The sequence below is a fragment of the Pristiophorus japonicus genome, chromosome 8, assembly GCF_044704955.1.
Source record: "Pristiophorus japonicus isolate sPriJap1 chromosome 8, sPriJap1.hap1, whole genome shotgun sequence".
Lineage (NCBI taxonomy): Eukaryota > Metazoa > Chordata > Chondrichthyes > Pristiophoridae > Pristiophorus > Pristiophorus japonicus.
Window position 1 is genome coordinate 29,927,276 of NC_091984.1, and position 27,717 is coordinate 29,954,992.

Consider the following 27,717-nt stretch of genomic DNA (forward strand, 5'->3'; position numbering starts at 1 on the left):
GACTTCCCCAACATTGGGAACATTCTTCCTGCATCTAACCTGTCTAACCCCGTCAGAATTTTATATGTTTCTATGAGGTCCCCTCTCATTCTTCTGAACTCCAGTGAATACAAGCCCAGTTGATCCAGTCTTTCTTGATAGGTCAGTCCCGCCATCCCGGGAATCAGTCTGGTGAACCTTCGCTGCACTCCCTCAATAGCAAGAATGTCCTTCCTCAGGTTAGGAGACCAAAACTGTACACAATACTCCAGGTGTGGCCTCACCAATGTGGCCTCCAGGAACTTGTCTAAGGCCGAGAGGGCCTACAGCATGATTGAGAAAGAGGCATTAGCGTGTGTGTTCAGGGTAAAGAAAATGCATCAGTACCTGTTTGGCCTCAAATTTGAGCTGGAAACCAATCACAAGCCCCTCATATCCCTGTTCGCTGAAAACAAGGGGATAAATACTAATGCCTCAGCCCGCATACAAAGGTGGGCAATCGCGCTATCAGCGTATAACTATACCATCCGCCACAGGTCAGGCACCGAGAACTGTGCAGATGCTCTCAGTCGGCTACCATTGCCAACCATGGGGGTGGAAATGGCACAGCTGGCAAACTTGTTGATGGTCATGGAAGCATTTGAAAATGATAAATCACCTGTCACGGCCCACCAGATTAGGACTTGGACCAGCCAAGATCCTCTGCTGTCCCTAGTAAAAAACTGTTTACAGCATGGGAGCTGGGTCAGCATCCCTGTTGAAATGCAAGAGCTAATCAAGCCGTTCCAGCAGCGAAAGAACGAGCTGTCCATTCAGGCAGACTGCCTGTTGTGGGGTAACCGCGTAGTGCTACCCAAAAAGAGCAGGGAGACGTTCATCTCAGATCTCCACAGCACACACCCGGGTATAGTAATGATGAAAGCGATAGCCAGATCCCACGTGTGGTGGCCCGGTATCGACTCTGACTTAGAGTCCTGTGTACGGCAATGCAGCGTGTGTGCTCAGTTGAGCAACGTGCCCAGAGAGGCGCCACTAAGTTTGTGGTCCTGGCCCTCCAGACCATGGTCAAGGATCCATGTCGACTATGCGGGCCCGTTTCTCGGTAAAATGTTCCTGGTGGTGGTGGATGCTTTTTCAAAATGGATTGAATGTGAAATAATGTCGGGAAGCACCGCCACCGCCACCATTGAAAGCCTGAGGGCCATGTTTGCCACTCACGGCCTGCCTGACATACTGGTCAGTGATAACGGGCCATGTTTCACCAGTGCCGAATTTAAAGAATTCATGACCTGCAATAGAATCAAACATGTCACCTCGGCCCCATTTAAACCAGCCTCCAATGGGCGGGCAGTGCAAACGATCAAACAGAGTCTTAAACGAGTCACAGAAGGCTCACTCCAAACCCGCCTGTCCCGAGTACTGCTCAGCTACCGCACGAGACCCTACTCACTCACAGGGGTGCCCCCGGCTGAGCTATTCATGAAAAGGACACTTAAAACCAGACTCTCGCTGGTTCACCCCAACCTGCATGATCAGGTAGAGAGCAGGCGGCAGCAACAAAATGTAAATGATGGTCACGCCACTGTGTCACGGGAAATTGATCTGATTGACCCTGTGAATGTGCTAAACTATGGACATGGTCCCAAGTGGATCGCGGGCACGGTGATAGTTAAAGAAGGGAATAGGGAGTTTGTAGTCAAACTAGACAATGGACAGATTTTCAGAAAGCATCTGGACCAAACGAGGCTGCGGTTCACAGACTGCCCTGAACAACCCACAGCAGACACCACCTTTTTCGAGCCCACAACACACACCCAAAGGATCAATGACACCACCCTGGACCAGGAAATTGAACCCATCACGCCCAACAGCCCAGCAAGGCCAGGCTCACCCAGCAGCCCTGCAGGGCCAACTACACGCCAGCCCAGCGAGGGCACAGCCAACACACCAGAACAGACATTTGTACCGAGGCGGTCCACCAGGGAAAGAAAGGCTCCCGACCGCCTCACCTTGTAAATAGTTTTCACTTTGACTTTGGGGGGGGTGGGGTGGGGGGGGAGGGGGGGAGTGATGTGTATCTGTAAAGCATGCACTCCCATGTTCCACCACCAGGAAGCGCATCCCCTGAAGTCCCAAGGGATCCCAGCATCCTTTGGGAGCACTGTATATAAGCCGGCCCCTAAAGCCTGTTCCTCACTCTGGAGTGTCTTAATAAAGACTGAGGTCACTGTTACTTTAACCTCCCTGTGTGCAGTCTCATCTGTGTTCGGAACACAATAAAACCTGTGAGTCCAGTTGATCTGGAGAAGCTCACAATAGAGAAGGAGACCATTTGGCCGATGGTGTCTGTGTCATCTCTTTGCCGGAGCAATCCCAAACTAATCCTATTACCCCGCTACCTCCCCACAGTCCTGTATCTTTTTTTGCTTCAAATGTTTCTCTTCTCTTAAAAGATGCAATAGTCTAGGATCATTCTTCATGTGTTGCCAATGCTTGAGATTTACACTCAAATTCTGTGGTTTGCAAAAGTTTTTACAGCTGCTTGTGGGAAGTTATGTCTGTGGAATGCTATGATGAAACTTCCCACTGGAAAAATGGAATTACGGAGATAGGGAGGGGTGAGGCTGTGAAATGACTTATCGTGGAGATTAAGGATTTTTAATTCAATGTGTTGGGCAATGGGGACCTAATGGGAGTTGCTGGGAACAGAGTGATGGGGGAGAGGGCCTTAGTGTGGGTTGACTGCTGGCAGCAGAGCTTTGGACGAGTTGTAGTTTATGAAGGGTGAACTTCAGAATAGTCAAATCAGGAAGTGACAAAAGTACGCTTGGCGCAGAGATGGGTGTCATTGCAGCAGTGGATATCAACAGTGAATCAGACGGGTTTGAAGCTGGGCTCGAGTCAAGCAGGACACCAAATTTGTGAACTGTCAGTTCAGCCTGAGCGAGTATCCAGTGGGGAGGATGGAAGCAGAGTGCAAAAGTGAACTGAGGACTTCCGTCTTGCCCTTGTTGAGTTGAAGAGCGTTCATCCATGATGTGATGTCAGACAGCACAGTAGTGATTGTGGTTAAGGGCAGGGACGGAAAGGTAGAGCTGGGTGTTGTCAGCATACATAGGATGCTGATATCCTACCGACAGATAATGTCGAGGAGCAGCATGTAGATGAGGAGAAGAAGAAGGGGGCCGAGGACAGAACCTCGATGCATGCCTGAGGTGACCTTGCAGTGGAGTGGGAGGGAAGAAGAACCAATAGCAGGAGATGTACGGATGCCGGATGCATTAGGAAATACAAGGATGGAACGAAGCGAGGGCAGTGCCCTGGAGGTGGGCTTTAGAGAAAAGATGAGGATGATGGAATAGTTTGTAGAGGCTGAGAAGAACGAGGTAAGGATAGAGCACCACAGTCATGGTCACAAAGGATGACGTTGGTGACTTTGAGCAGGACCATCTCAATGGACCAGAATTTACTCTATAAACATAAAGGTGAGGCTTATTTATGTGCAAATCAGACAGCAACAAATCTGGAAGTTGCTGTCCGAGATGCGCCACTCTTCCATAAGCTGCATGAAAATGGTATTTCGCCATCTGGTTCCCTATAGATACGGACTAAACTCGCCACAGAAAGTTGGGGCTTGTCCATTCCAATCTAAGTGCCATTTTTAACAGTGTGATAAGTTTTAATTACTACCAAACAACCTCTGGCACTGAAAATTAACTTTTACAAGAGTGGAGTCTCATTCCTTAGCTTTTAATTGTTGGAGATTTTTTTTTACTTTTTCTTTGTTCACTCTCTCTCAATCCAATCTTTCTTTCCCACTCTTTTATTTTGCTTTCTCTACATGATTTGATATTGAATTAGCTTGCACTCCCTGGGTCATATTCTGTGCTGATCATTAACAGTGTTTCAATCTGGTTAAGGAGATGCACAGTTGATTCTCCTATTCACACAGATCCCAGATGCCCTGTAGAGGATACCGTGCCATTTCCATCTCCAACTTCCAAAAGCTTCTGGAAATTTAATGGACAAATTTAAGATCAAATCTAACAACTGGTGAGCGCTGTTTGTTCGCCAGCTGCAGTAAATTGTGGCCCAATATTGTGGGCACGGCAAAAACCAGACTGAAAAGCTTCAAACAGGGAATGATGAGAAAGGTGGGCATGGCGATGGGTATGACTAACACTTTGGAGGAGCTTGGAAAGGCAAGTTTCAGATAAGGTGATAGTTGAAGTGCAGAGGAATCAGGGGAGGGAGAGTAGTGATGGGAGTTTTAAAGAGCGAAAAAGTACAGCTTTATTAAAGTGAGACATTGGCCATGTCAACTAGCAGTGGGTCAAGGTGAAGTTGTGTGGTGAGAAAACGCGACCTGATTGAGGCTGCAGGAGGAGGATATGAACATCAGGGAAGGGGGGTAGAGCAGAAGCTACAGAGCTATGAGATTCGGGGTACAGATTGGACTCAAATGGTCCTTTCCTTTTAAGAGACTGGATAAAAACACTGGTCAAAATGGCTCTAACACTCCAAGCAGTGTGTCGTGTAAAGCAAGAACTGAAAAATGCTATTTTACAACATTTGCTTTGGAAAGTAAAAGCTGCTTTTTAAAATTCATTCATGGGCTGTGGGAGTCGGTGGCAAGGCCAGCATTTATTGCCCATTCCTAACTGCCCTTGAGAAGTGAGCCGCTTTCTTGAACCGCTACAGTCCGTGTGGTGAAGTTAGGTAGGGAATTCCTGGACTTTTACCCAGTGACGATGAAGGAGCAGTGATATATTTCGAAGTCCAGAGAGTGTGTGACTTGAAGGGGAACTTGCAGATGGTGGCATTCCCATGTGCCTGCTGCCCTTGTCCTTCTAAGTGGTAGATGACTGGGGGCCAGTGCTGTGTGGCGGGGTCAGGTTGGTGGAGGACCTTTGTTTTACGGATGTTTAGTGTTCGGCCCATGCTTTCTTATGCCTCGGTGAAGGTGTTGACGATGGCTTGGAGTCCAGCCTCTGTGTGTACAGACGCAAGCATCATCCGCGTACTGTAGTTTGGTGACAGATGATGGGATGACCTTGGATCTAGCCTGGAGGCGACGAAGGTTGAACAGATTCCCATTAGTTCTATAGTTTAGTCCCACTCCAGTGGGGAGCTTGTTGAGTGTGAAATGGAGCATCGCAGCTAGGAAGATCAAGAAGAGTGTTGGCGCGATGACGTAGCCCTGCTTGACCCCGGTCCAGACATGAATTGGGTCTATGATGGATCCGTTGGTCAGGATCATGACTTGCATGTCGTCATGGATAAAGTGCAACATCTCCATTGATACCTGGGAATCCCTGGTGCAAGACCACCCTAAGTGGAGGAAGAGCATCCACGAGGGCGCTGGGCACCTCAAGTCTCATTGCCAAGAGCATGCGGAGGACAACTGCAGGCAGTGGAAGGAGCGTGCAGCAAACCAGACTCCCCACCCACCCTTTCCTTCAACGACTGTTTGTTCCATCTGTGACGGAGACTGTAATTTCCTGTATTGGACTGTTCAGTCACCCAAGAACTCACTTTTAGAGTGGAAGCAAGTCTTCCTCGATTTCGAAGAACTGCCGATGATGATGATGATGAAGTGGTAGAGGTCGCAGGTTTGGGAAGTGCTGTTGAAGAAGCCGTGGTGAGTTGCTGCAGTGCATCTTGTAGATGTACACACTGCAGCCACGGTACACTGGTGGTCGAGGGGGTGAATGTTGAAGGTGGTGGATGGAGTGCCAATCAAGTGGGCTGCTTTGTCCTGGAAGCTTCTTGAGTGTTGTTGGAGCGGGACTTATCCAGGCAAGTGGTGAGTAATGTTGGAGTTCTGATTGAAGTGCAAATAAATATTTCCTGTTGTGTTGAGACCATTTTGACAAAATTCTGATTGAATGTTCTTGTGATCTGCAACAATAAAAACTTCCTGTCTTCGTTGGAAAGGGTAGCATCAGTGCCCTGGACCCCACCCTGTTTAGGGCTGTGGGGAGAGGGGAGTTTCTGTTGCAGAAGATGACAAAGGGGCAGTGTAAAGGAAGGGATAAAATAAATGGTGCAGGTGCAGCGTTGAGAATCCGGAACCCTCAGGATCAAGGCCGTTCCAGATTCCGGGCTTTTCTGGACTTTCGGCCGACTTTCTGACATCACGAATCCGGAAATATCCGAGCCCAGGTTCGGGTATTTCCGGTGTTTGGAATGCCAGAAAAAGGTGCGGGGGGGGTCCTGCCGAGGAGCTGTTCGGGCCATCCGGCCCCGCCGATGAGGTCGTTGGGCAGAGCCCCGACGCCGTGGAGGTGGTATTCAGGCGGGGCCCCGCCGTGGAGAAGGTGTTCGGACGGGGTCCTGCCGTGGAGCGTGTGTTCGGGCGGGCCGACGAGGAGGCCCAGAGGTAAGGGCAGCAGGGGGCGAGCGGCGCGAGGCCCGAGGTCAGCAGGTCCGGATTCCAGAACATTTTACGGATTCCGGATTACCTTTCCACCAATCAGTCCGGATTCCGGAACATTCCGGATTCTAGAACTCCAGATTTTTGATGCTGCACCTGTATAGGGTGAATTATATTAAATTTAATTTTAAAATATTATTTGGAGCTCCAAGTGGCTGTCAAACAACGATTGTTTTCCTCTTTACTGACAGCGGACTGGTTGTGTCATCTCTCCACCCAGGTCTTTATAGCTGGCTATGCTCTGACCGTCGGATCGGCAGAAAGACTCATCTTTGGCCACGACAGTTACGGAAACATTTGTGGAAAGAAAAACTCTCCAATTAAGGGGGCCTCACTGTCCGGACAAGACATGACCAGCAGAAAGTGGGTATCTTTTAAAAGATTTACCAGTCTGTACATATTGTGTGTATACTGTCGAGTTAACCTTTCTGAAACATCGCGTTTTACGAACATACGAAAAAGATGGATAGGAAAGGACTAGCTGGCCAATCAAGCAGCTCAAACTTCACTGTTTCTCCATGGGAAAAACCTGCACCAATTCTGGGAGATTCCTTGCCCACTGCCGAAGGGAATCCAGCAGGGATTCAGAGGCGGTGATCTCCGAGTGTCCCAAATGGCTTTACCATCAATTAAGTATTTCTGAAGTGCAATTACTTTTGTTATGTAGGCAAACAAGGCAAACGACAAGTGAGATAAATGATCAGTTCATCTGTTTTTAATGGTATTGGTTGAGGGATAAGTGTTGGCCAGGTCACTCTTCTTCACATAGTGTCACGGGATTATTTGCATCCACTTGAACAAGCAGTTGCAGCTCGGTTCAACGTCTCACTCTGACAGTGCAGCACTTCCTTAGTACTGCACTGTATTATCAGCTAGATTATATGTTCACGTTCTGCAGTGGGCCTTGAACCTACAACCATCCCACTCCGAGGTGAGAGTGCTGCCACTGAGCCAAGCTGACGCTTTAGTTGAAACTGATGTACTCTGCCTTTCTGATCATTCCTTAAAACAACGTTTTTCACGATCGAAGCCTGCGGGATCAGTTTTAATGTCATTTCCAGAGAGTTGCCGATATTCGCAGTGTTATTGATGATGACTGCTTTGTTTCTGGGTTGAATAATTACCACCCACAGCTCGGAATGAGTGGGTGGTTTGGGGGAGCAGGGATGAAGAGATTTTAATTCAAGATCCATTAATGTAATAACTGGAATTTCTATAGTGCTCCGCACTAACAGAAAAAACATGTCACAGTACTTTAGTGGGGAGGCTGAGCAGGAAGAAAATTGGGAGAACACAAGGTTGAGGTGGAGTGGGGAAGGGGAACACATTTGAAGTTGTGTGACTTTTCCAGGAAAGGATGTCTGTGAGATGGAACGCTTTGCTCTTGTCATGAAATAGGGAAGATAACAAAATGTGAATTCCTTGAGACATGCTGAGAATGCATTTGTTTCGTCTGCAGTGAGTTGTTGCACTAAAGTGACAAAGACTTCAGTCCTAAAGCGGGTGCTGGAAATCTGAAATAAAAACTGAAAATGCTGGAAATACTCAGCGGGTCAGGCAGCATCGGTGGGGAGAGAAACCGAGTTAGCGTTTCACATCGTTGACCGATCAGTGTCTTGAGTCCCCCGATGACTCAGCTGGCAAAGCAGCAAAGCCCTGGGTTCCACTGCTGGTCTGCACTGAGTTAGCTGGTCCCAGCCGAGATGTTAAAAGGGCCGCTGTAGTCCGGCCCCCAGCTGATGCCCGTGAACACCCCCTCCCCTTGTTGGGGGCGGGGCCGACAAGATCAGGATCAGCTTTGATGTCTCCCGTGTTCCAGTTGCCTTCCAACCTTCTGCGATTGCACATGGGGAATGAGAGGTGCCAGAGAAGATCAGCCATGTCCACTGTGAGGAGCTCGTGCAAAGACCTGGGCAGTGTTTGACTTGTGGGTGCAGGTGGTGGACATGATGCCCTGCTCCTGACAACAAGCGTGTATTTGGGTCAATGAAACCGATTGTTAGACTCAACGAGCAGCGTTGCTCACAAGTGCACTCATTGACGAGAAGCTAGTTCTGGGCTAGACTTTAATCTTAAAAGTACCTACTTTTCACAGGTTAACATGGTATTTTGTTTCCAAATAGATACGTCTTCTTTCTGAACATCTGCAATATGGAGATCAAGAACCATAAAATAAATTCATTGTCTATTTGTGTATCTGACTGTCCTCAAGAGCAACTGAATGGACTCGACGAGCTCAAACATTTTGCACAGTACAATGGTAAGTACAGTTACTTTGAATTACCTCGATTTACAGCACAGAAACGGGGCATTCGGCCCAACTGTCTGGTTATGCTCCACACGCGCCTCCTCCCACTCTATTTAATTCATCTCACCCCGTTGACATCCTTCTATTCCTTACCCCTCATGTACTTCTCTAGCCTCCCCTTAAATCCATCAATGCTATTCGCCTCCAACACTCCCTGTGGTAGCGAGTTCCACATTCTCACCACTCTCTGGGTAAAGTCCTGATATGCTTGTGTGAAGTTTAGGAAAATAAACTATCGAAAGCCAACAAAAAATGTTTTCAATATATATTCATTATTAAAGGTAGCTCATTGGAAGGCTGCTTGTTTTCCTCAGGCAATCTAATTTAATATTTTCTTCATGAAAAACATTTATAGTGCGTGTCATCCATTTCACAATATAAAATAGCCCATGCTGTGTGCAGTAGCTGTTACAATTCCCATGTGATGTGATCGCCCGGTTTATAAAATTGTGACGTCTGGAATGTAAACCAGTCCTGAACCTTTAAGCATCCTCCAGCAGAGAAACCCAACCCAACCAAATGAAAGAATGACAATCCCTCCCCTGTTTCTTTGGGTCGGGTTGAAAAGCCTTTTCAAGCTTGTTGGTCAACATTCCATCCACTGAACTATTCTCCGGAAGATGTCACAGCCTGATACCCTGGTGTTCAGCGTCTGTATTATCATCAACCTCACCAGTCGTGATTGATGTCGTTTTTTATTATTCATTTTCCGAATGTGGGTGCCGCTGGTATGGCCGGCATTTATTGCCCTTCCCTAGTTTCCCTTAAGACGGTGGTGGTGAACCTTCTCATTGAGTCACGGTACGGGGAGGGACGAGGAGGATATCTGTGAATTAGTTGTCAGTAGTAAAGAAATAGGAAATTACAGACCTGACGCACTCTGAAGAGAGTGAAGTGATCTCTTGAATTGTGATCTGTTTACCAAGTGATCCAAGTGCCGTTTAAAAGTGAGGCGCTCACATTGCTTCAAAATACTTACACATTTCACACCTTTGCATTCACTACGTAGACGCTGCTTTGCCCAGTAATATTTGTTGTTCTATTGGCTATGGTACTTGATCTTTAACCTGGATACAGATTGGTTTGTCTTGTAGTACCCTGTTCAACCAGCTGGTAGCACAACGACACATAAATGTACTGTGTGTTTCACCAACTCGTGACTGAAAATCAGACTGTAACGATACAACGCCACACTCTGGTGAGCATTGGGGGACTGCAGCAGCTGCTCTTACTATAGTAATTGTGCTTGTGGAGTATTTCTGTTGTAGAAAGAGTCAAAAGAAAGATGGATTTTGTTTTTTAAATCAGTAAAAGGAAACATAAAGGGCTCGAAATTGGTCATTGCATAAGGTCCGCCCATTTCTTGGTGGTATGCCGGTGGTGCGTCGTTTCAAACCGCCGGCATATCGGCGAGACCGAATAGCGCAATTTTGGTTGATTTTTTTCCGGCAGTGTGCAGCGGGTGGCAGGTTACATTGTAGTCAATCTGGATCGACTTTATTGTCGATGGACGGTGCGGCACTGAACTGCGCATGCGCGATTTTTTTTCCCCCTTATTTTCAGAGAAGTTTTTACCCGTGATTTCGGGGGTCAGGGGGTCACCCACGCATGCGCAGTGAGTTGAAGTCGAGGGAGAGAGAATAAGAAGGAGCAGCAAAGTATTCGAGGGTCAGTTGGTTTAATAACAGATTGCAGAGTTAAAAAATATTCATAACATAATAATTATACAGTTTGAACAATAATATAACCTATTTTACAAATCAAAAATCATAACGACAGAAATATAATGGAAATGCTCAAAAAAAAGTCGAAGCGCAGGAACATCGAGGACAGGAGGTTGAGGGCGTCCGCCTTCGAGGAGACAGAGTTACCTGCCCTTCTCGAGAATATTACAGAGAGGTACTCCGAGCTAACAAAGGATGGTCGTGGAAAGCCCCCACAAAGGAGTACAACAAAATACGGGACGAGATCGGGGAGGCTGTGTCCTCCACAAGTACCATGGTACGCACCGGGGAAAGGTGCAGTAAGAGGTGGAACAACCTGGTGAGGGTAGCAAGAGTAAGTAATGATTTTATTTATGCAACCCCCCCCCATGTGCCATGTACCATGTAAATGTAGGTTCAGTGTCACACGGGTGATATTTATCTTAACGATCAACGCAGTGTTTTAATGTGTGGTGTGTGTGCCTGCAATGTTAAATGGATTGAAGGTTTTTACTTACATTTACTTCACTTTCTGCAAAAGAAGACATCTGCAATAGCAGCCGATCCGCGGTGTACGTGGGGAGGACCCACGACCCAAGAGCCATTGACTGAAATAGAGATCCGTGCCCTGTCCCTGGTTGGTGATAGCAGCTTTGTTACCACCGGCATTTGGAGCTGACCCACTCACACCCTCAACGACCATCTGTCCCACCTGTGACAGACTGTGGTTCTCGTATTGGACTGTTCAGCCACCTTTGGGGGCCCAATTTTTCCCAACCCCTTTTTTCGGCGCACTTTTGTGCGCTGGAAACGCCGCCGAAAAAAAGGGGCCCCATCCTGCCCGCTCTGCCGAGTCTCCGGTGTTCCAGCGTGGTGTAGATAGTGAAGTGGGGAGCGGGGCAACAGCCCAGCGCAGAAAACACTGCCGGCAGCTGCGCGCATGCGCAGTGAAGTCTGCGCGCATGCTCCTGCCCTCCCAACGTGTCCTGTGGGCTGTGAGCAGGACCTGATGCTCGCAGCCCCTATCCCCAGCCGAAGGGATGCCCTGATCTTCGCAGCACTCTATCCCCGGCCGAATGGCCTCCCACACCGGCCGGCCCGCTGAGTTCCCGGGCCGAGGTAGGACTTCAGTTTTATTTTTTATTTATTGATGGTTGTGCTTGAGAGTTTTGACTGTGGGGTGGGGGGGGAGGAGGAGAGTTTTGGTTGGGGTAGGGGGAGGGGAGGGAGAAAGAGTGTTTTGATGGGGGGGGGTGGGGGGAGACTTTTTTTTTAAATCTTGATTCTGGCACAAAGGTAGGACTTCTAATTTTTATTATTGATTGATTGCTTATTACTTTTTGTGCTTTGTTTAGTGCTTTGTAAGTCTTGGTGCTTTAAATGTACTCTCCTGCACCGAATTCTTAACTGCCCGCAATGTTTTTCAGAGCTGGCCACATACGCTGACCTAAGTCGATTTGGAGTAAGTTTTAGCTGGCCAAAGTGGCTTAAATGGCCAAAACTGTAAGTGTCTGGGAACGCCCCCTTTTGGAAAAAAAAACTGAAGTAAAAAAAATCGTACCTAACTGACTTACTCTGGAGCAAATTTTGGGGGAAAATGGCATTTTTTAACTTACGCCAGAAAAAACAACTTACTCCAAAAAAAAATTGATGCAAGTCATGGCGAAAATTGGGCCCAAGGACTCATTTTAAGAGTGGAAGCAAGTCTTCCTCGATTCTGAGGGACTACCTATGATGATGATGATGATGACTCACACAGCATGGTAAGTTCAGTACAATCCCCGGTCTACATTGCTGTCATGTCATATCATGTAATGTAACTGTAATGTTGGCCTCATGATGTACTGCAATGTTTGGGGCATTTAATGCAATGCATACAGATATTGTCTGTCTGTGATTTGTAATGCAGTACTGCAGCAGTGATGGACATTGAAGTAAGAGGGCGATAAGTCACTGTACTATGTACTAATGTAACCCTGACCCCTCCCCTGGTGTCAAGCATTTTTAAATGTTGTTTTGTACTTCCAGACTCTGACGATTCAGACCAGACCGACACAGAGAGACCAGGCGACAGAACCACTGCCTCCACCTCTGGCGTCACCCAGCCCTCTCCCAACTTCACCACTGGCAGAGATGAAGAGGAAGAGCAGCAGATTCTGGAGCCGGTGGAGGTGGGGTGGAGACGAAGGAGGACACACCAGTTCCATGTGGGCCAACTGGAACATCCTCCACCACGGAGTCTGTATTTAGCGGATTCCCCCATGGCTTGTCTGATTCTGCGGGACCAGGCCGTCGCAGCAAGGCACCCCTAGTGTTGCAGCGCCTTTGCCGCAACGACGGAGGTTGTTGCAGAAAAGGTCGGTTGCTGTAGGCGTGTACCAGGACATGGTGCGTCTGTCATAGGCCAGCGTCGACTTAGGTCAAGAACTGCTCAAGGCCACAGCCACAATCATCGCGGCTCTATCAGAACGACAGTCGGAGGATATGTTGCATCTAATCACCGCGATGGAGCAAACTGCCGAAGCCGTCGATGCCATGTGGCAATCGACGGGATCGGGACATGGCGCGGAATCACCCCCCTCGCCCTGTGCCAAAGTCGTCAGGTCGACACTTGAGGGTGGGGAGCTGACCGCATCTTCCAGCCCTGAAGCCGTGCCTTCCACATCACGAGCTTCTCCTGAGGCCCCATTCATTGCACCTGCAATGTCTCACCTCCAACGACAGCAATAGCTCTCTGGGTGCGGTGCTGCATGCCAGCTTGGTACCACAACGGGGAGATCCGGGCTCGGGCAATGGGAAAGGGAAGGGCGGGAGTAAGAAAGAGGGGAATAGTCCCAAGGGTGGTGTAGCATGCAGTTGAGGTCGTGGTCGAGGACAGTAAAGGGTCTTTTGTTGTACTTGTTCATTTAATAATTGAAGTTTGAATTTTAAAAGTTTATTCAAGTTGTTAAAGTTTTGTTAAAGTTGTTCAAGTTGTTACAGTTGTTTTATAGTTATAAGTTTTATAAAGTTTTAAAATTGTATATTTTTTACATTTTTACATAAACGTTTGAATTGAATTTAAGCACTCTTGTACAGTGTCAAACTTTTGGGGTAACAGTCATCAGGGTCCCAAAACGCAGCCGTCCACATTCAAGCAAAGCGTTCATTTATAAGCTGCTGACGTACCACCATCATCATCATAGGCTGTCCCTCGAAATCAAGGAAGACCTGCTTCCACTCTAAAAGTGAGTTCTTAGGTGACTGAACAGTCCAATACGGGAATTACAGTCTCTGTCACAGGTGGGATAGACAGTGGTTGAAGGAAAGGGTGGGTGGGGAGCCTGGTTTTCCGCACGCTCCTTCCGCTGTCTGCGCTTGTTTTCTGCATGCTCTTGGCGACGGGACTCGAGATGCTCAGCACCCTCCCGGATGCTCTTCCTCCATTTAGGGTGGTATTTGGCCAGGGATTCCCAGGTGTTGCATTTTATCAAGGAGGCTTTGAGGGTGCCCTTGAAACGTTTCCTCTGCCCACCTGGGGCTCGCTTGCCGTGTAGGAGTTCCGAGTAGAGTACTTGCTTTGGGAGTCTTGCGTCAGGCATGCGAACAATGTGGCCCACCCAACGGAGCTGGTCGAGTGTGGTCAGTGCTCCGATGCTGGGGATGTTGGCCTGATCGAGGACACTATTGTTGGTGAGTTTGTCCTCCCAGGGGATTTGCAGGATCTTGTGGAGACATCGTTGGTAATATTTCTCCAGCAATTTGAGGTGTCTACTGTATTTTGCAGTGGCATACGTTCCGCATGCCCTCCGCTGTGGTGTTGGGGGGGGTCCCATGAGTTCATCTGGAAGTTCCACCTCATCCTCCCCCTCCCCCTCGTTTTCTTCTTCTTCCTCCTCTGTCGCCTCAGGTGGTCCCGCAGTCCCCTGCGGCAATTCCTGTCCCCGCATGATTGGCAAATTAAGCAACATGCAGCACACCACTGTGAACTGAGCAACCTGCTCAGGGTAGTATTGCAGCCTGCCTCCCGAGTGGTCCAAGCATCGAAAGTGCTGCTTCAGCACTCCAATTGTCTTTTCGATAATATTACCTGTGGCTATATGGCTCTTATTATATCGTTGTACGGCTTCTGTCTGAGGGATGTGCAGGGGTGGAGTCAAGAGCCAGGTGGTGAGGCCGTACCCTTTATCCCCCAGCATCCAGCATTTACCCTGTGGCTCAGACTTCCAACAGGTCAGACACAGTGCTCTCACGCAAGATGTGCACATCATGGATGATCCCTGGAAAGTAGGCATTCACTGCCATTATCCACTGTGTATGGTCACATATGAGCTGCACGTTGAGGGAGTGGAATCCCGTACGGTTTCAGTACACCTCTGCCTCCTGTAATGGTGCTCGCAGGGCAGCATGGGTACAGTCAACAGCACCCTGCACCTTGGAGAAGCCGGCAATGCGTGCAGATCCCAAAGCCCTGTCACTGTGCCTCCCTGGTCAATGGGAAGTTTATAAATTCCATCCGGTGTGCATACAGTGCTTCGGTTACCTGTCGAATGCAGCGATGAATAACGTCCTGAGAAATGCAGCATATGTCCCCAGCTGATGCCTGAAAAGAGCCGCATGCATAAAAGGAAAATGCTGCAGACACCTTCACCTCAACAGCGAGTGTAGTAATGTTGGTGGTACTGGGCTGCAGGGCTGCCTTAATGAGCTGGTAAATCTTATTGATCACCTTGTTTCAGAAGCGCATCCTTCGAACGCACTGTCGATCGGTCAGGTCCAAGTATGAACCCTTCTCCCTGAAAATCCTTTGTGGGTAAGGCCTCCTCCTCCTCATCAGTCTGCGACCTCCTCTATTACCCTGATAATTCTGCTCAATAAACCTTCTCACATCTGGATCCTCCATTAGACAGGTAGTCAGCCAAACAGGCTGAGATAGTACAGGCCCCATTCTTTTTAAATCTCCAGAACATTTTTCAATGAAAAAAATATAACTAAAATGCTTTTAATCTTAATAATTTACTCAGTACCAATAAAAATACCTTTCCACTGTAAATCCCACTGTAAAGTCACTGTTTAACTCAGAAATACAGAGGTGCTGCTTTAGCTGACTGTTCCTGATTTCAAAATGGCAGCTCTGAGCACTCCGCCCATTCCCGCCCACTTACCATCGCGTAAACCCACCTTTTCAAGGACTGTATGCAGCTCTGGTGGGTATGTCGGCAGTATGCCATGAAAATCGGACTTTTTGGTTGGTATGTGGGTGGTCCTGCATGGCGGACGGTGTGCATACTGCTCGGTGGTATGTCAATGATGAATATTCCGTCGGCGTTTTTTTCACCAAAATCGCACTTTTGGGCGGTATGTCGATAAATTTCGGGCCCAAAGAGCGTTAAAATCTCAACAGGTAAAAGGAGAGCACTTGAAAGTCAGGTTTTAAATAGATTTGAACAGATCCAGTCAGTTGTGCTTTCTACATGCATCTGTTTCAGTGTCTTCAAAATCTGAGTTGAAGAGAGCTCTTTGAAAGAATTCATAAAGGAGCCCCATTCTATGCAGAGTGTTGTGGTGTGGCTACACTCTGCTTCTCTTCAGACAACAAATGTCCTTCTCCACCCCTACCAAAAATAATTGATGGTGGCGAGCCGTATGTATTCCGTATTTAATGTGTGCCATTTCCCTGCAGTATTTAATATAGAATGTAATCACGTTTTATTCATCCTGTTACTTCAAAGTGAGTTATTTCAAACTTCACAGGAAATAAGCTGAGAGGGTTTGTGATCTGATAAATATGTGCGTGTCTACTTGATTTCTGGGGGTTCCTGAAGGTATGTCGATTTGTCAATGTTATTTGTGATTCATTGTATAATTAATTGAGTGGTATTGGACTGCAGAGTTCTGCCAAGGGCATGTGGAAACGAGATGTTTTACCATTATGTTTTATTCTTCCACTTTACAGATTTAATCAATCAAATATTTAAAGACTGCTTCTTAAACCGAGTTCCTCGTCCCAATTTTTGAGTTCAGACATGATTAAACTGATATTTGTTTTGCTGTTTAGGTTCCTATTTATGTGTGTACAGTTTAAACATTTCTGACTATACACAACCTTCAAAAGCAGCTCGTCTCTGCCCCGAGTTACCTGTCCCTCCAAGGTGAGTTTGTTCAGCCGTTTATTGTTCCTAACCGGGGTTTGTTTACTCTTCGTAGAACCACATCCTGCCTAGACAAGCCCAGTGAATTTAGTTGTACTTTGATATTCTTGGTACATTCCTCTATGATTAGTCCTTTTATCTTGTGCCATTTGATATACCTGTAATTAAGAGCTGTGTCCAATTATTGGGAGTCAATGGTCTCCTCTTGTAATATGTTTTCATCCATCATTTGCACTGAGGTCTTGGAATGAAATTGCAGCCTGCGTGTGACTCCATTGACATTTTGTTCAATAAATGCCCGAGAAAGCTGAGCTTGCACTGGAGGTTCTGATTTATGTTGAGGTGGCAGAGTTGAACTATTATTCTACAAAAATGTTAAGTGCGCATTCATGAGAATAGTGCGTTTGCAAACAGGGATCCACCGGCATGAACACACATCCGCAGCTTGTGGTCACTGAATTGGCTTGCATGTATCATCTGAATTTATTTTGAAACAGAAGTTGAATACATTTCTAGAAAATAAGCATTGTTGTCTTTTGATGTCTGCCATGGCTCATTGGGTAGCACGCTTGCCTCTGTGTCAGAAGGTTGTTGGTTCAGGTCCTACTCCAGAGAATTGGGCATGTAAATCTAGGCTGACATTCCAGTGCAGCACTGAGGGAATGCTGCACTGTCGGAGGTGCCATCTTTTGGATGTGATGTTAAGCTGAGACCATGCCTCAGGTGAATGTGAAGGCTCCCATAGAACTATTGTCCTGGCCAATATTTATCCCTCAACCAACACCACTAAAACAGTCACTTATCTCACTGCTGGTTGTGGGATCTTGCTGTGCACAAATTGGCTCCTGCATTTGCCCACATAACCAATAGTAATTACACCAAATCAAATACTTTACTGATTGCGAAGCATTTTGGGACATCCTGAAGTCATGAAAGGCTCTTTATAAATGCAAATTTGTTCTTTCTTTACATAGTATGGCTCAGGGGTATGGACCATGTACAGTAGACACCTCAAGTCACTGGAGATATATTACCAATGATGTCTCCGCAAGATCCTGCAAATCCCCTGGGAGGTCAGATGCACTAACATCAGCGTCCTCGTCCAGGCTAACATCCCCAGCATTGAAGCACTGACCACACTCGATCAGCTCTGCTGGGCAGGCCACATAGTTCGCATGCCCGACACGAGACTCCCAAAGCAAGTGCTCCACGCGGAGCTCCTTCATGGCAAATGAGCCAAAGGTGGGCAGCGGAAACGTTACAAGGACACCCTCAAAGCCTCCCTGATAAAGTGCGACATCCCCACTGACACCTGGGAGTCCCTGGCAAAAGACTGCCCTAAGTGGAGGAAGTGCATCCGGGAGGGCGTTGAGCACTTCAAGTCTCAAAGCTGAGAGCATGCAGAAATCAAGCGCAGACAGCAGCAGGAGCATGCGGCAAACCCGTCCCACCCAATCCTTCTCTCAACGACAATCTGTCCCACCTGTGACAGAGTCTGTGGTTCTAGTATTGGACTGTTCAGCCACCAAAGAACTCACTTCAGGAGTGGAAGCAAGTCTTCCTCGATTCCGAGGGACTGCCTATGATGATGATGACATAGTGATGACTTCTTATATAGTGAGTGTGTGTTATTTACATTTAAACTGTTTTGTTATTTTAGCAAGTCCTTCCCGCTCTTCAATCGCTGTGTTCCTCAGAGCCCTGCCTGCTACTCCCACTTTCTCACTGTCCTTATTAACGTGGTCGAGAGCGACTTCTTCCAACGCATCATCGGTGGCATCATGGCGAGCAAAGAATACGTTATAGGACTCTGCTGTTTTGCAGTAGGTAAAGATTGTTCTCTGCTCGGAACTGGATTCATGCGTAACCTCTGTAGCTTTGTAGAAGATTATCATTTGTGCATTCCAGGATGCAAACGTGAAGAGGGCAGGGAAAGCTGTGATAAATATATCCTGTATATAGTGACTAACCAATAATTGTGACAGTGATGTAATAATTGTTGAGACCATTTAGCTTCTGTTGTCATGTATTGCATTCTAATCAGCTGTCTAATGAGGAAGCAAGGAAATGTATAGAACTAGCAAAAATTACTGTGCAAAACTTTTATTTTTTACCTTTTATGGTACAAATTTGCTGCAATTTCAAAGATTATGTGAAAGGTGCAGTGGCACTGGGTGGTACAGTGGGCTGTGACACTGGGTGTTGCAGTGGGTCGTGGCACTGGATGGTACAGTGGGTCGTGGCACTGGATGGTACAGTGGGTCGTGGCAATGGGTGATGCAGTGGGTCGTGGCACTGGGTGGTACAGTGGGTCGTGGCACTGGGTGATGCAGTGGGTCGTGGCACTGGGTGATGCAGTGGGTCATGGCACTGGGTGGTACAGTGGGTTGTGGCACTGGGTGATGCAGTGGGTCGTGGCACTGGGTGATGCAGTGGGTCGTGGCACTGGGTGATGCAGTGGGTCATGGCACTGGATGGCACAGTGGGTCGTGGCATTGGGTGATGCAGTGGGTTGTGGCACTGGGTGATCCAGTGAGTCGTGGTGCTGGGTGATGCAGTGGGTCATGGCACTGGATGGCACAGTGGGTCGTGGCACTGGGTGGTACAGTGGGTCATGGCACTGGGGGTGGTACAGTGGGTTGTGGCACTGGGTGGTACAGTGGGCTGTGGCACTGGGTGGTACAGTGGGTTGTGGCACTGGGTGATGCAGTGGATCATGGCACTGGATGGCACAGTGGGTTGTGGCACTGGGTGGTACAGTTGGTCGTGGCACAGGGTGATACAGTGGGCTGTGGCACTGGGTGATGCAATGGGCTGTGGCACTGGGTGATACAGTGGGCTGTGGCACTGGGTGATGCAGTGGACTGTGGCACTGCATGATGCAGTGGGCTGTGGCACTGGGTGATGCAGTGGGCTGTGGCACTGGGTGATGCAGTGGACTGTGGCACTGGGTGATGCAGTGGGCTGTGGCACTGGGTGATGCAGTGGACTGTGGCACTGCGTGATGCAGTTGGATGTGGTACAGTGGGCTGTGGCACTGGGTGATGCAGTGGGCTGTGACACTGCGTGATACAGTGGGCTGTGGCACTGGGTGATGCAGTGGGCTGTGGCACTGGGTGATACAGTGGGCTGTGGCACTGGGTGATGCAGTGGGCCATGGCACTGGGTGATGCAGTGGGCCATGGCACTGGATGATGCAGTGGGTCGTGTCACTGGATGGCGCAGTGGGTCGTGGCACTGGGTGGTTACTGGGTGGTACAGTGGGCTGTGGCACTGGGTGATGCAGTGGGTCATGGCATTGGGTGATGCTGTAGGCTGTGTCACTGGATGGTATAGTTGGTCGTGGCACTGGGTGATGCAGTGGGCTGTGGCACTGGGTGATACAGTGGGCCGTGACACTGGGTGATGCTGTGGGCTGTGGCACTGGGTGATGCAGTGGGCTGTGGCACTGGGTGATAAAGTGGGCTATGGCACTGGGTGATGCAGTGGGCTGTGGCACTGGGTGATGCTGTGGGCTGTGGCACTGGGTGATGCAGTGGGCTGTGGCACTGGGTGATGCAGTGGGCTGTGGCACTGGGTGATGCAGTGGGCTGTAGCACTGTGTGATGCAGTGGGCTGTGGCACTGGGTGATACAGTGGGCTGTGGCACTGGGTGATGCAGAGGGCTGTGGCACTGGGTGATGCAGAGGGCTGTGGCACTGGGTGATACAGTGGGCTGTGACACTGGGTGATGCAGTGGGCTGTGGCACTGGGTGATGCAGAGGGCTGTGGCACTGGGTGATACAGTGGGCTGTGACACTGGGTGATGCAGTGGGCTGTGGCACTGGGTGATGCTGTGGGCTGTGACACTGGGTGATGCAGTGGGCTGTGACACTGGGTGATGCAGTGGGCTGTGACACTGGGTGATGCAGTGGGCTGTGGCACTGCGTTTTCACCTTGGAGAGTTGACTCTGAATCCAGCCTAGACTGATCAGATGAAAATCTGCTCCCTCTGCTGGCTACATAGGTCATGACTGAAATTAGGTGATAAAATTTGTATTTACCCAGTGCAGGAGTGGCCTAGCTTTTTCTTTCTGGACCCTCACAGATAAAGTATTAAGTTTACATCAATGATCCTATTAATTTCCATATGTCTCGAGTTGCTGACACTAGCAGATCTAGGCGTTGCTAGTAGGATTACTCCCGAAACCGCTCCCCCTCTCCTCCTTTGAGATGCTCCTTAATAACCTACCTCTTTAACCAAGATATTGGTCACCTGTGCTAATGGCTCCTTCTTTCTCTCGGTGTCAATTATGTTTGTCTGATTACACTCCTGTGAAGCACCTTGGGATGTTTTACTAGATTAAAATGCTATATAAATGCAAGTTGTTGTTGATTTGGCCAGCATTGAGACAGCAGTCCAAAGAACAGCCCTTTGCAAACCTCTGGCCCAATGAAATTCAAATGGGGATTAACCGCTCAGTGACACAAATAGAAGGGGGTCACCTGGACTTCGGGTCGTAGTTTGAACGCTCCTGATACAGCGCCTTAACACATTAATGCCTTAATGGGGGTCATTTTAACTTTTTGGCCAGGCAGAATATAAGTGATAGCGAATTGGCCGCCTGTTTTATCCCTCCCGATTTTCTTTTCCATTGACCTCAATTTGGCCAGTGATGAGAGTTTAAAATTTCCCCCCAGTGAGTCTACACCCAATTTCTAGTGGACATGGACCTACATCATGAAACTGTAATTCAGCAACAAACAAACACAAAATGGATTTTCCTCAGAGAGGCCGAAAGGTTGACTGATGTGGCGCAGTGTAGCACTTTTGCCTCTGAGTCAGAAGGTTGTAGGTTCAAGACCCACTCCAGAGACTTGAGCACAAAAATCTAGGCTGACACTGCAGTGAGGGAGCGCTACACTGTCGGAGGTGCTGTCTTTCGGATGAGATGTGAAACTGAGGCCCTCTCTGCTCTCTCAGGTGGACATAAAAGATCCCATGGCACTAATCCAAAGAAGAGCAGGGAAGTTATCCCTCGTATCCTGACCAATATTTATCCCTCAATCAACATCACTAAAAAACAGATTATCTGGTCATTATCACATTGCTGTTTCTGGGAGCTTGGTGTGCGCAAATTGGCTGCCACATTGACTACATTACAACAGGTCTTCAAATGTACTGGCTGTAATTGGCTGTAAAGCGCTTTAGGATGTCTGGTGGTCCTGAAGGGTGCTATATAAATGCAAGTCTTCAATTTTTCTTTGGGGAACTGGGATTGTAGAGATGTGTATAATAAAGATGGTCTTCTAAAGTTAGCGTTGCAATATCATTTTGTGGCAGAGTAGAGAGAACATTTTGCCTGTGCTGTACCTGCTTGATAGTGAGACTAACGGTGGGAGATTTTCCATTCCCCAACACTTGACATCTATCACGTTAATAACACAATACATGTACCAAAAAAAACTTAATTTGACTTCAGTGAGATTTTATTAGACTTTAATGAGATTTTTCTCTCTCAGATATTTTGGAAAAAAATAAATGACCACGATGGTTTGTTATTTACACAGAGTTGCAAATTGTCTCTGATCAATTAGCATCATGTACCCCAGGAATCAGTTGGTCTCCATCACATTGCTCGTGACCATTGTTCATGTATGAGCCTGGAGACCGTGTCTCGGCTGGTTATTTAACCAGCTATTATTTCTGTCCTCACCAAAAAGCTTCCAAACATGAACGTCCAGTGGAAGTCTTTGGCCCAGAGGTGCTGAGGCTAATTGGTAGGAACGCCACTTGGCCTGGATCAGTTAACTCAGCACAGCTTGGGTCTCAAAGCTTTCGCGTCTGTGTGGTTTAACTAATCATTGGTTAAATTTGCTGAAATCTCCTGTTTTTAAATCTAGGCTGATACTCCAGTGCAGTGCTGAGGGAGTGCTGCACTGTCGGAGGTGCCGTCTTTCGGCTGAGACGTTAAACCGAGACCCAGTCTGCTCTCTCAGGTGGACATAAAAGATTCCACGGCACTATTTCGAAGAAGAGCAGGGGAGTTATCCCCGCTGTCCTGGCCAATATTTACCCCTCAATCAACATAACAAAAAAACAGATTATCTGGTCATTATCACATTGCTGTTTGTGAGAGTTTGCTGTGCGCAAGTTGGCTGCCGCCTTTCCCATGTTACAACAGTGACTACACTCCAAAACGCTTTGAGACATCCGGTAGTCGTGAAAGGTGCTGTATAAATGCAAGTCTTTCTCTTCCTTTAGAAACACTCTCGTTTGGCTAACCTATTGTAGTATGAGAAGCCTTTATCACTATATGCTGCGGTATTTAATCTGAATAGATGTGATATTTGATTTAAAAAGAAAGGGGGATATATTTTGTCATTCATCAATTTTAGCAAAAGAAGTAGGCATGGGGTAAATGTGGGAAAATGTATTTTCACGACCAACGGATGTCTCCAAGCATTTTAATGAAGTACTTTTGGAGTGCAGTCACTGTTGTAATGTGGGAAACACGGCAGCCAATTTGCGCACAGCAAACTCTCACAAACAGCAATGTGATAATGACCAGATAATCAGTTTTTTTGTTATGTTGATTGAAGGATAAATATTGGCCAGGACAGCGGGGATAACTCCCCTGCTCTTCTTCGAAATAGTGCCGTGGGATCTTTTACGTCCACCTGAGAGGGCAGATGGGGTCTTGGTTTAACGTCTCAGCTGAAAGACAGCACCTCCGACAGTGCAGCACTCCCTCGGCACTGCACTGGAGTATCAGCCTAGATTTAAAAACAGGAGGTTTCAGCAAATTTAACCAATGATTAGTTAAACCACACAGACGCGAAAGGTTTGAGGCCCGAGCTGTGCTGAGTTAACTGATCCAGGCCAAGTGGCGCTCCTACCAATTAGCCCCAGCACCAAACAGTAGTAGTGAGGTTGCCGACAGCAGAAATTAGGGATGCGTGCAATAAAGGTACAGCAGTTATCATGAGTGACTTTAATCTACATATTGATTGGGCTAACCAATCAAACTGGTAGCAATGCAGTGGAGGAGGATTTCCTGGAGTGTATTAGGGATGGTTTTCTAGACCAATATGTCAAGGAACCAACTAGAGAGCTGGCCATCCTAGACTGGGTGATGTGTAATGAGAAAGGACTACTTAGCAATCTTGTTGTGCGAGGCCCCTTGGGGAAGAGTGACCATAATATGGTGGAATTCTTTATTAAGATGGAGTGACAGTTACTTCAGAGACTAGGGTCCTGAACTTAAGGAAAGGTAACTTCGATGGTATGAGACGTGAATTAGCTAGAATAGACTGGCGAGTGATACTTAAAGGGTTGATGGTGGTTAGGCAATGGCAAACATTTAGAGATCACATGGATGAACTTCAACAATTGTACATCCCTGTCTGGAGTAAAAATAAATCGGGGAAGGTGGCTCAACCGTGGCTAACAAGGGAAATTAAGGATAGTGTTAAATCCAAGGAAGAGGCATATAAATTGTCCAGAAAAAGCAGCAAACCTGAGGACTGAGAGAAATTTATAATTCAGCAGAGGAGGACAAAGGGTTTCATTAGGAGTGGAAGCTTGCTGGGAACATAAAAACTGACTGCAAAAGCTTCTATAGATATGCGAAGAGAAAAAGAAAAGTGAAGACAAATGTAGGTCCCTTGTAGTCAGTACAGGTGAATTTATAATGGGGAACAAAGAAATGGCGGACCAGTTAAACAAATATTTTGGTTCTGTCTTACGAAGGAATAACCTTCCGGAATTACTAGGGGACCGAGGGTCTAGTGAGGAGGAGGAACTGAAGGAAATCCTTATTGGGCGGGTAATTGTGTTAGGGAAATTGATGGGATTGAAGGCCGAAAAATCCCCAGGGCCTGATAGTCTGCATCCCAGAGTACTTAAGGAAGTGGCCCTAGAAATAGTGGATGCATTGGTGATCATTTTGCAACAGTCTATCAACTCTGGATCAGTTCCTATGGACTGGAGGGTAGCTAATGTAACACCACTTTTTAAAAAAGGAGGGAGAGAGAAAATGGATAATTATAGACCGGTTAGCCTGACATCAGTAGTGGGGAAAATGTTGGAATCAATTATTAAAGATGAAATAGCAGCGCATTTGGAAAGCAGTGACAGGATCGGTCCAAGTCAGCATGGATTTATGAAAAGGAAAACATGCTTGACAAATCTTCTAGAATTTTTTGAGGATGTAACTGGTAGAGTGGACAAGGGAGGATCAGTGGATGTAGTGGATTTGGACTTTCAAAAGGCTTTTGACAAGGTCCCACACAAGAGATTGGTGTGCAAAATTAAAGCACATGGTATTGGGGGTAATGTACTGACGTGGATAAAGAACTGGTTGGCAGACAGGAAGCAGAGAGTCGGGATAAACGGGTCCTTTTCAGAATGGCAGGCAGTGACTAGTGGGTGCCGCAGGATTCAGTGCTGGGACCCCAGCTATTTACAATATACATTAATGATTTAGATGAAGAAATTGAGAGTAATATCTCCAAGTTTGCAGATAACACTAAGCTGGTTGGCGGTGTGAGCTGTGAGGAGGACGCTAAGAGGCTGCAGGGGGAATTGGACAGGTTAGGTGAGTGGGCAAACACATGGCAGGTGCAGTAAAATGTGGATAAATGTGAAGTTATCCACTTTGGTGGCAAAAACACGAAGGCAGAATATTATCTGAATGGCGGCAGATTAGGAAAAGGGGAGGTGCAACGAGAGCTGGGTGTCATGGTTCATCAGTCATTGAAAGTTGCCATACAGGTAGCAGGCGGTGAAGAAGGCAAATGGTACATTGGCCTTTATAGGGGATTTGAGTATAGGAGCAGGGAGATCTTACTGCAATTGTACAGGGCCTTGGTGAGACCACACCTTGAGTATTGTGTGCAGTTTTGCTCTCTTAATCTGAGGAACGACGTTCTTGCTATTGAGGGAGTGCAGCGAAGGTTCACCAGACTGATTCCCAGGATGGTAGGACTGACATATAAGGAGAGACTGGATTGACTGAGCCTGTAATCACTGGAGTTTAGAAGGATGAGAGGGGATCTCATCGAAACATATAATATTCTTACGGAGCTGGACAGGTTAAATTCAGGAAGAATGTTCCCAATGTTGGGGAAGTCCAGAACCAGGGGACATAGTCTAAGTATAAGGGTAAGCCATTTAGGACTGAGATGAGGAGAAACTTCTTTATTCAGAGAGTTGTTAACCTGTGGAATTCCCTACCGCAGAGAGTTGTTGATGCCAGTTCATTGGATATATTCAAGAGGGAGTTAGATATGGCCCTTACGGCTAAAGGGATAAAGGGGTATGGAGAGAAAGCAGGAAAAGTGGTACTGAGGTGAATGATCAGCCATGATCTTATTGAATGGTGGTGCAGGCTCGAAGGGCCGAATGGCCTACTCCTGCACCTATTTTCTATGTTTCTATGTTCCCTTTTACACTGAAGTTAATGAACAATGGAAAATTCAACCCCAGATAGATTGAATACAATACACAGCAAAAATCAATCACAGTGATTCTTTCTCTCTGTTTTATTCCACAGTCCTCTCCTTCATTATGGTTGCAGTCTTCAGATTTATCGCCACACTATTGGTCCATATCTTCATCGCTCTGGTCATTTTTGGATTGCTGTGTAAGTGGGTCTATTTTAAACCAATTTCATCATTCACACTGTAGTGACAGGAGTACTTTTTCTACTGGAAGCCATCTGATTGGACAGCCAAACCCAAAGTGCCCAAATCGAAGGAGAAATCCAGCACTCCTGGATACTTTGAATCTCGAGGTGAGGCGAAAAGATACAGATGGCATTTTCAGTTCACCTATCTTTGCCTTACTTGTGAGATGCCCTCGAGTAAAATTCCTCAATGAAAAGAAATTAAAGGAGAAAGTGGCAAGTGTTGAAAATCTGAAATAATAGTAACAGAAAATGATGTCAAGGCATAGCGGGTCCATTGGAGAAGAGAAAATGTAGGTTAACATTTCGGGCAATGACTCCGGATCAGAACCAACAATTTTGACAAAAAACGATCCACACCCAAAGCCCTAACCTGTCTATTTTTCAAATGCTGACTAACGTACTGGGGTAGAAAGTAGTCTCGGCCCATTCTCAGACCCAGACTCGACGCTGTGGAGCAAGAGTCCCGAGATCCGATAGTAAATTGGTTCTTGGGCCTCACCTACATCCTTGGGGAGCGCTGCCGACACTGGTCGCCTGAAGGGAGAAGTCAACTTCAGGAATCCTGTCTCGCTGGCAATGACTCTCAGTTACATCCCGGGAGAGGGTTGGAGCGGCTTATGGGGGTGGGGAGAGGGTTTACGGGGGTGGGGAGAGGGGTTACGGGGGTGGGGAGAGGGTTTACGGGGGTGGGGAGAGGGTTTACGGGGGTGGGGAGAGGGTTACGGGGGTGGGGAGAGGGTTTACGGGGTGTGGGGAGAGGGTTTACGAGGGTGGGGAGAGGGTTTACGAGGGTGGGGAGAGGGTTTACGGGGGTGGGGAGAGGGTTACGGGGGTGGGGAGAGGGGTTACGGGGGTGGGGAGAGGGTTTACGGGGGGTGGGGAGAGGGTTTACAGGGGTGGGGAGAGGGTTTACGAGGGTGGGGAGAGGGTTACGGGGGTGGGGAGAGGGTTACGGGGGTGGGGAGAGGGTTTACGGGGGTGGGGAGAAGGTTACGGGGGTGGGGAGAGGGTTACGGGGGTGGGGAGAGGGTTACGGGGGTGGGGAGAAGGTTACGTGGGTGGGGAGAGGGTTACGGGGGTGGGGAGAGGGTTACGGGGTGGGGAGAGGGTTTACAGGGGTTGGGGAGAGGGTTACGGGGGTGGGGAGAGGGTTTAGGGGGGTGGGGAGAGGGTTTACGAGGGTGGTGAGAGGGTTTACGGGGGTGAGGAGAGGGGTTACGGGGGTGGGGAGAGGGGTTACGGGGGTGGGGAGAGGGTTTACGGGGGTGGGGAGAGGGTTTACGGGGGTGGGGAGTGGGTTTACGGGGGTGAGGAGAGGGGTTACGGGGGTGGGGAGAGGGTTTACGGGGGTGGGGAGAGGGTTACGGGGGTGGGGAGAGGGTTTACGAGGGTGGGGAGAGGGTTTACGGGGGTGGGGAGAGGGTTTACGAGGGTGGGGAGAGGGTTTACGGGGGTGGGGAGAGGGTTACGGGGGTGGGGAGAGGGGTTA

At 47.9% G+C, this 27,717-nt stretch overlaps 1 protein-coding gene across 1 annotated transcript in view; it reads left to right on the forward strand.

The window, feature by feature from the left end:
- The window catches only part of LOC139268459 (choline transporter-like protein 3), a 112,016-nt gene that overhangs the window by 37,065 nt on the left and 47,234 nt on the right, over positions 1-27,717 (forward strand). Inside the window, exons 3-7 of the mRNA XM_070886635.1 lie at positions 6,636-6,778; positions 8,539-8,675; positions 16,464-16,557; positions 18,218-18,384; positions 26,094-26,183. Of these exons, the coding sequence (XP_070742736.1) occupies positions 6,636-6,778; positions 8,539-8,675; positions 16,464-16,557; positions 18,218-18,384; positions 26,094-26,183 (631 nt within the window). The remainder of the gene's footprint in view (positions 1-6,635; positions 6,779-8,538; positions 8,676-16,463; positions 16,558-18,217; positions 18,385-26,093; positions 26,184-27,717) is intronic.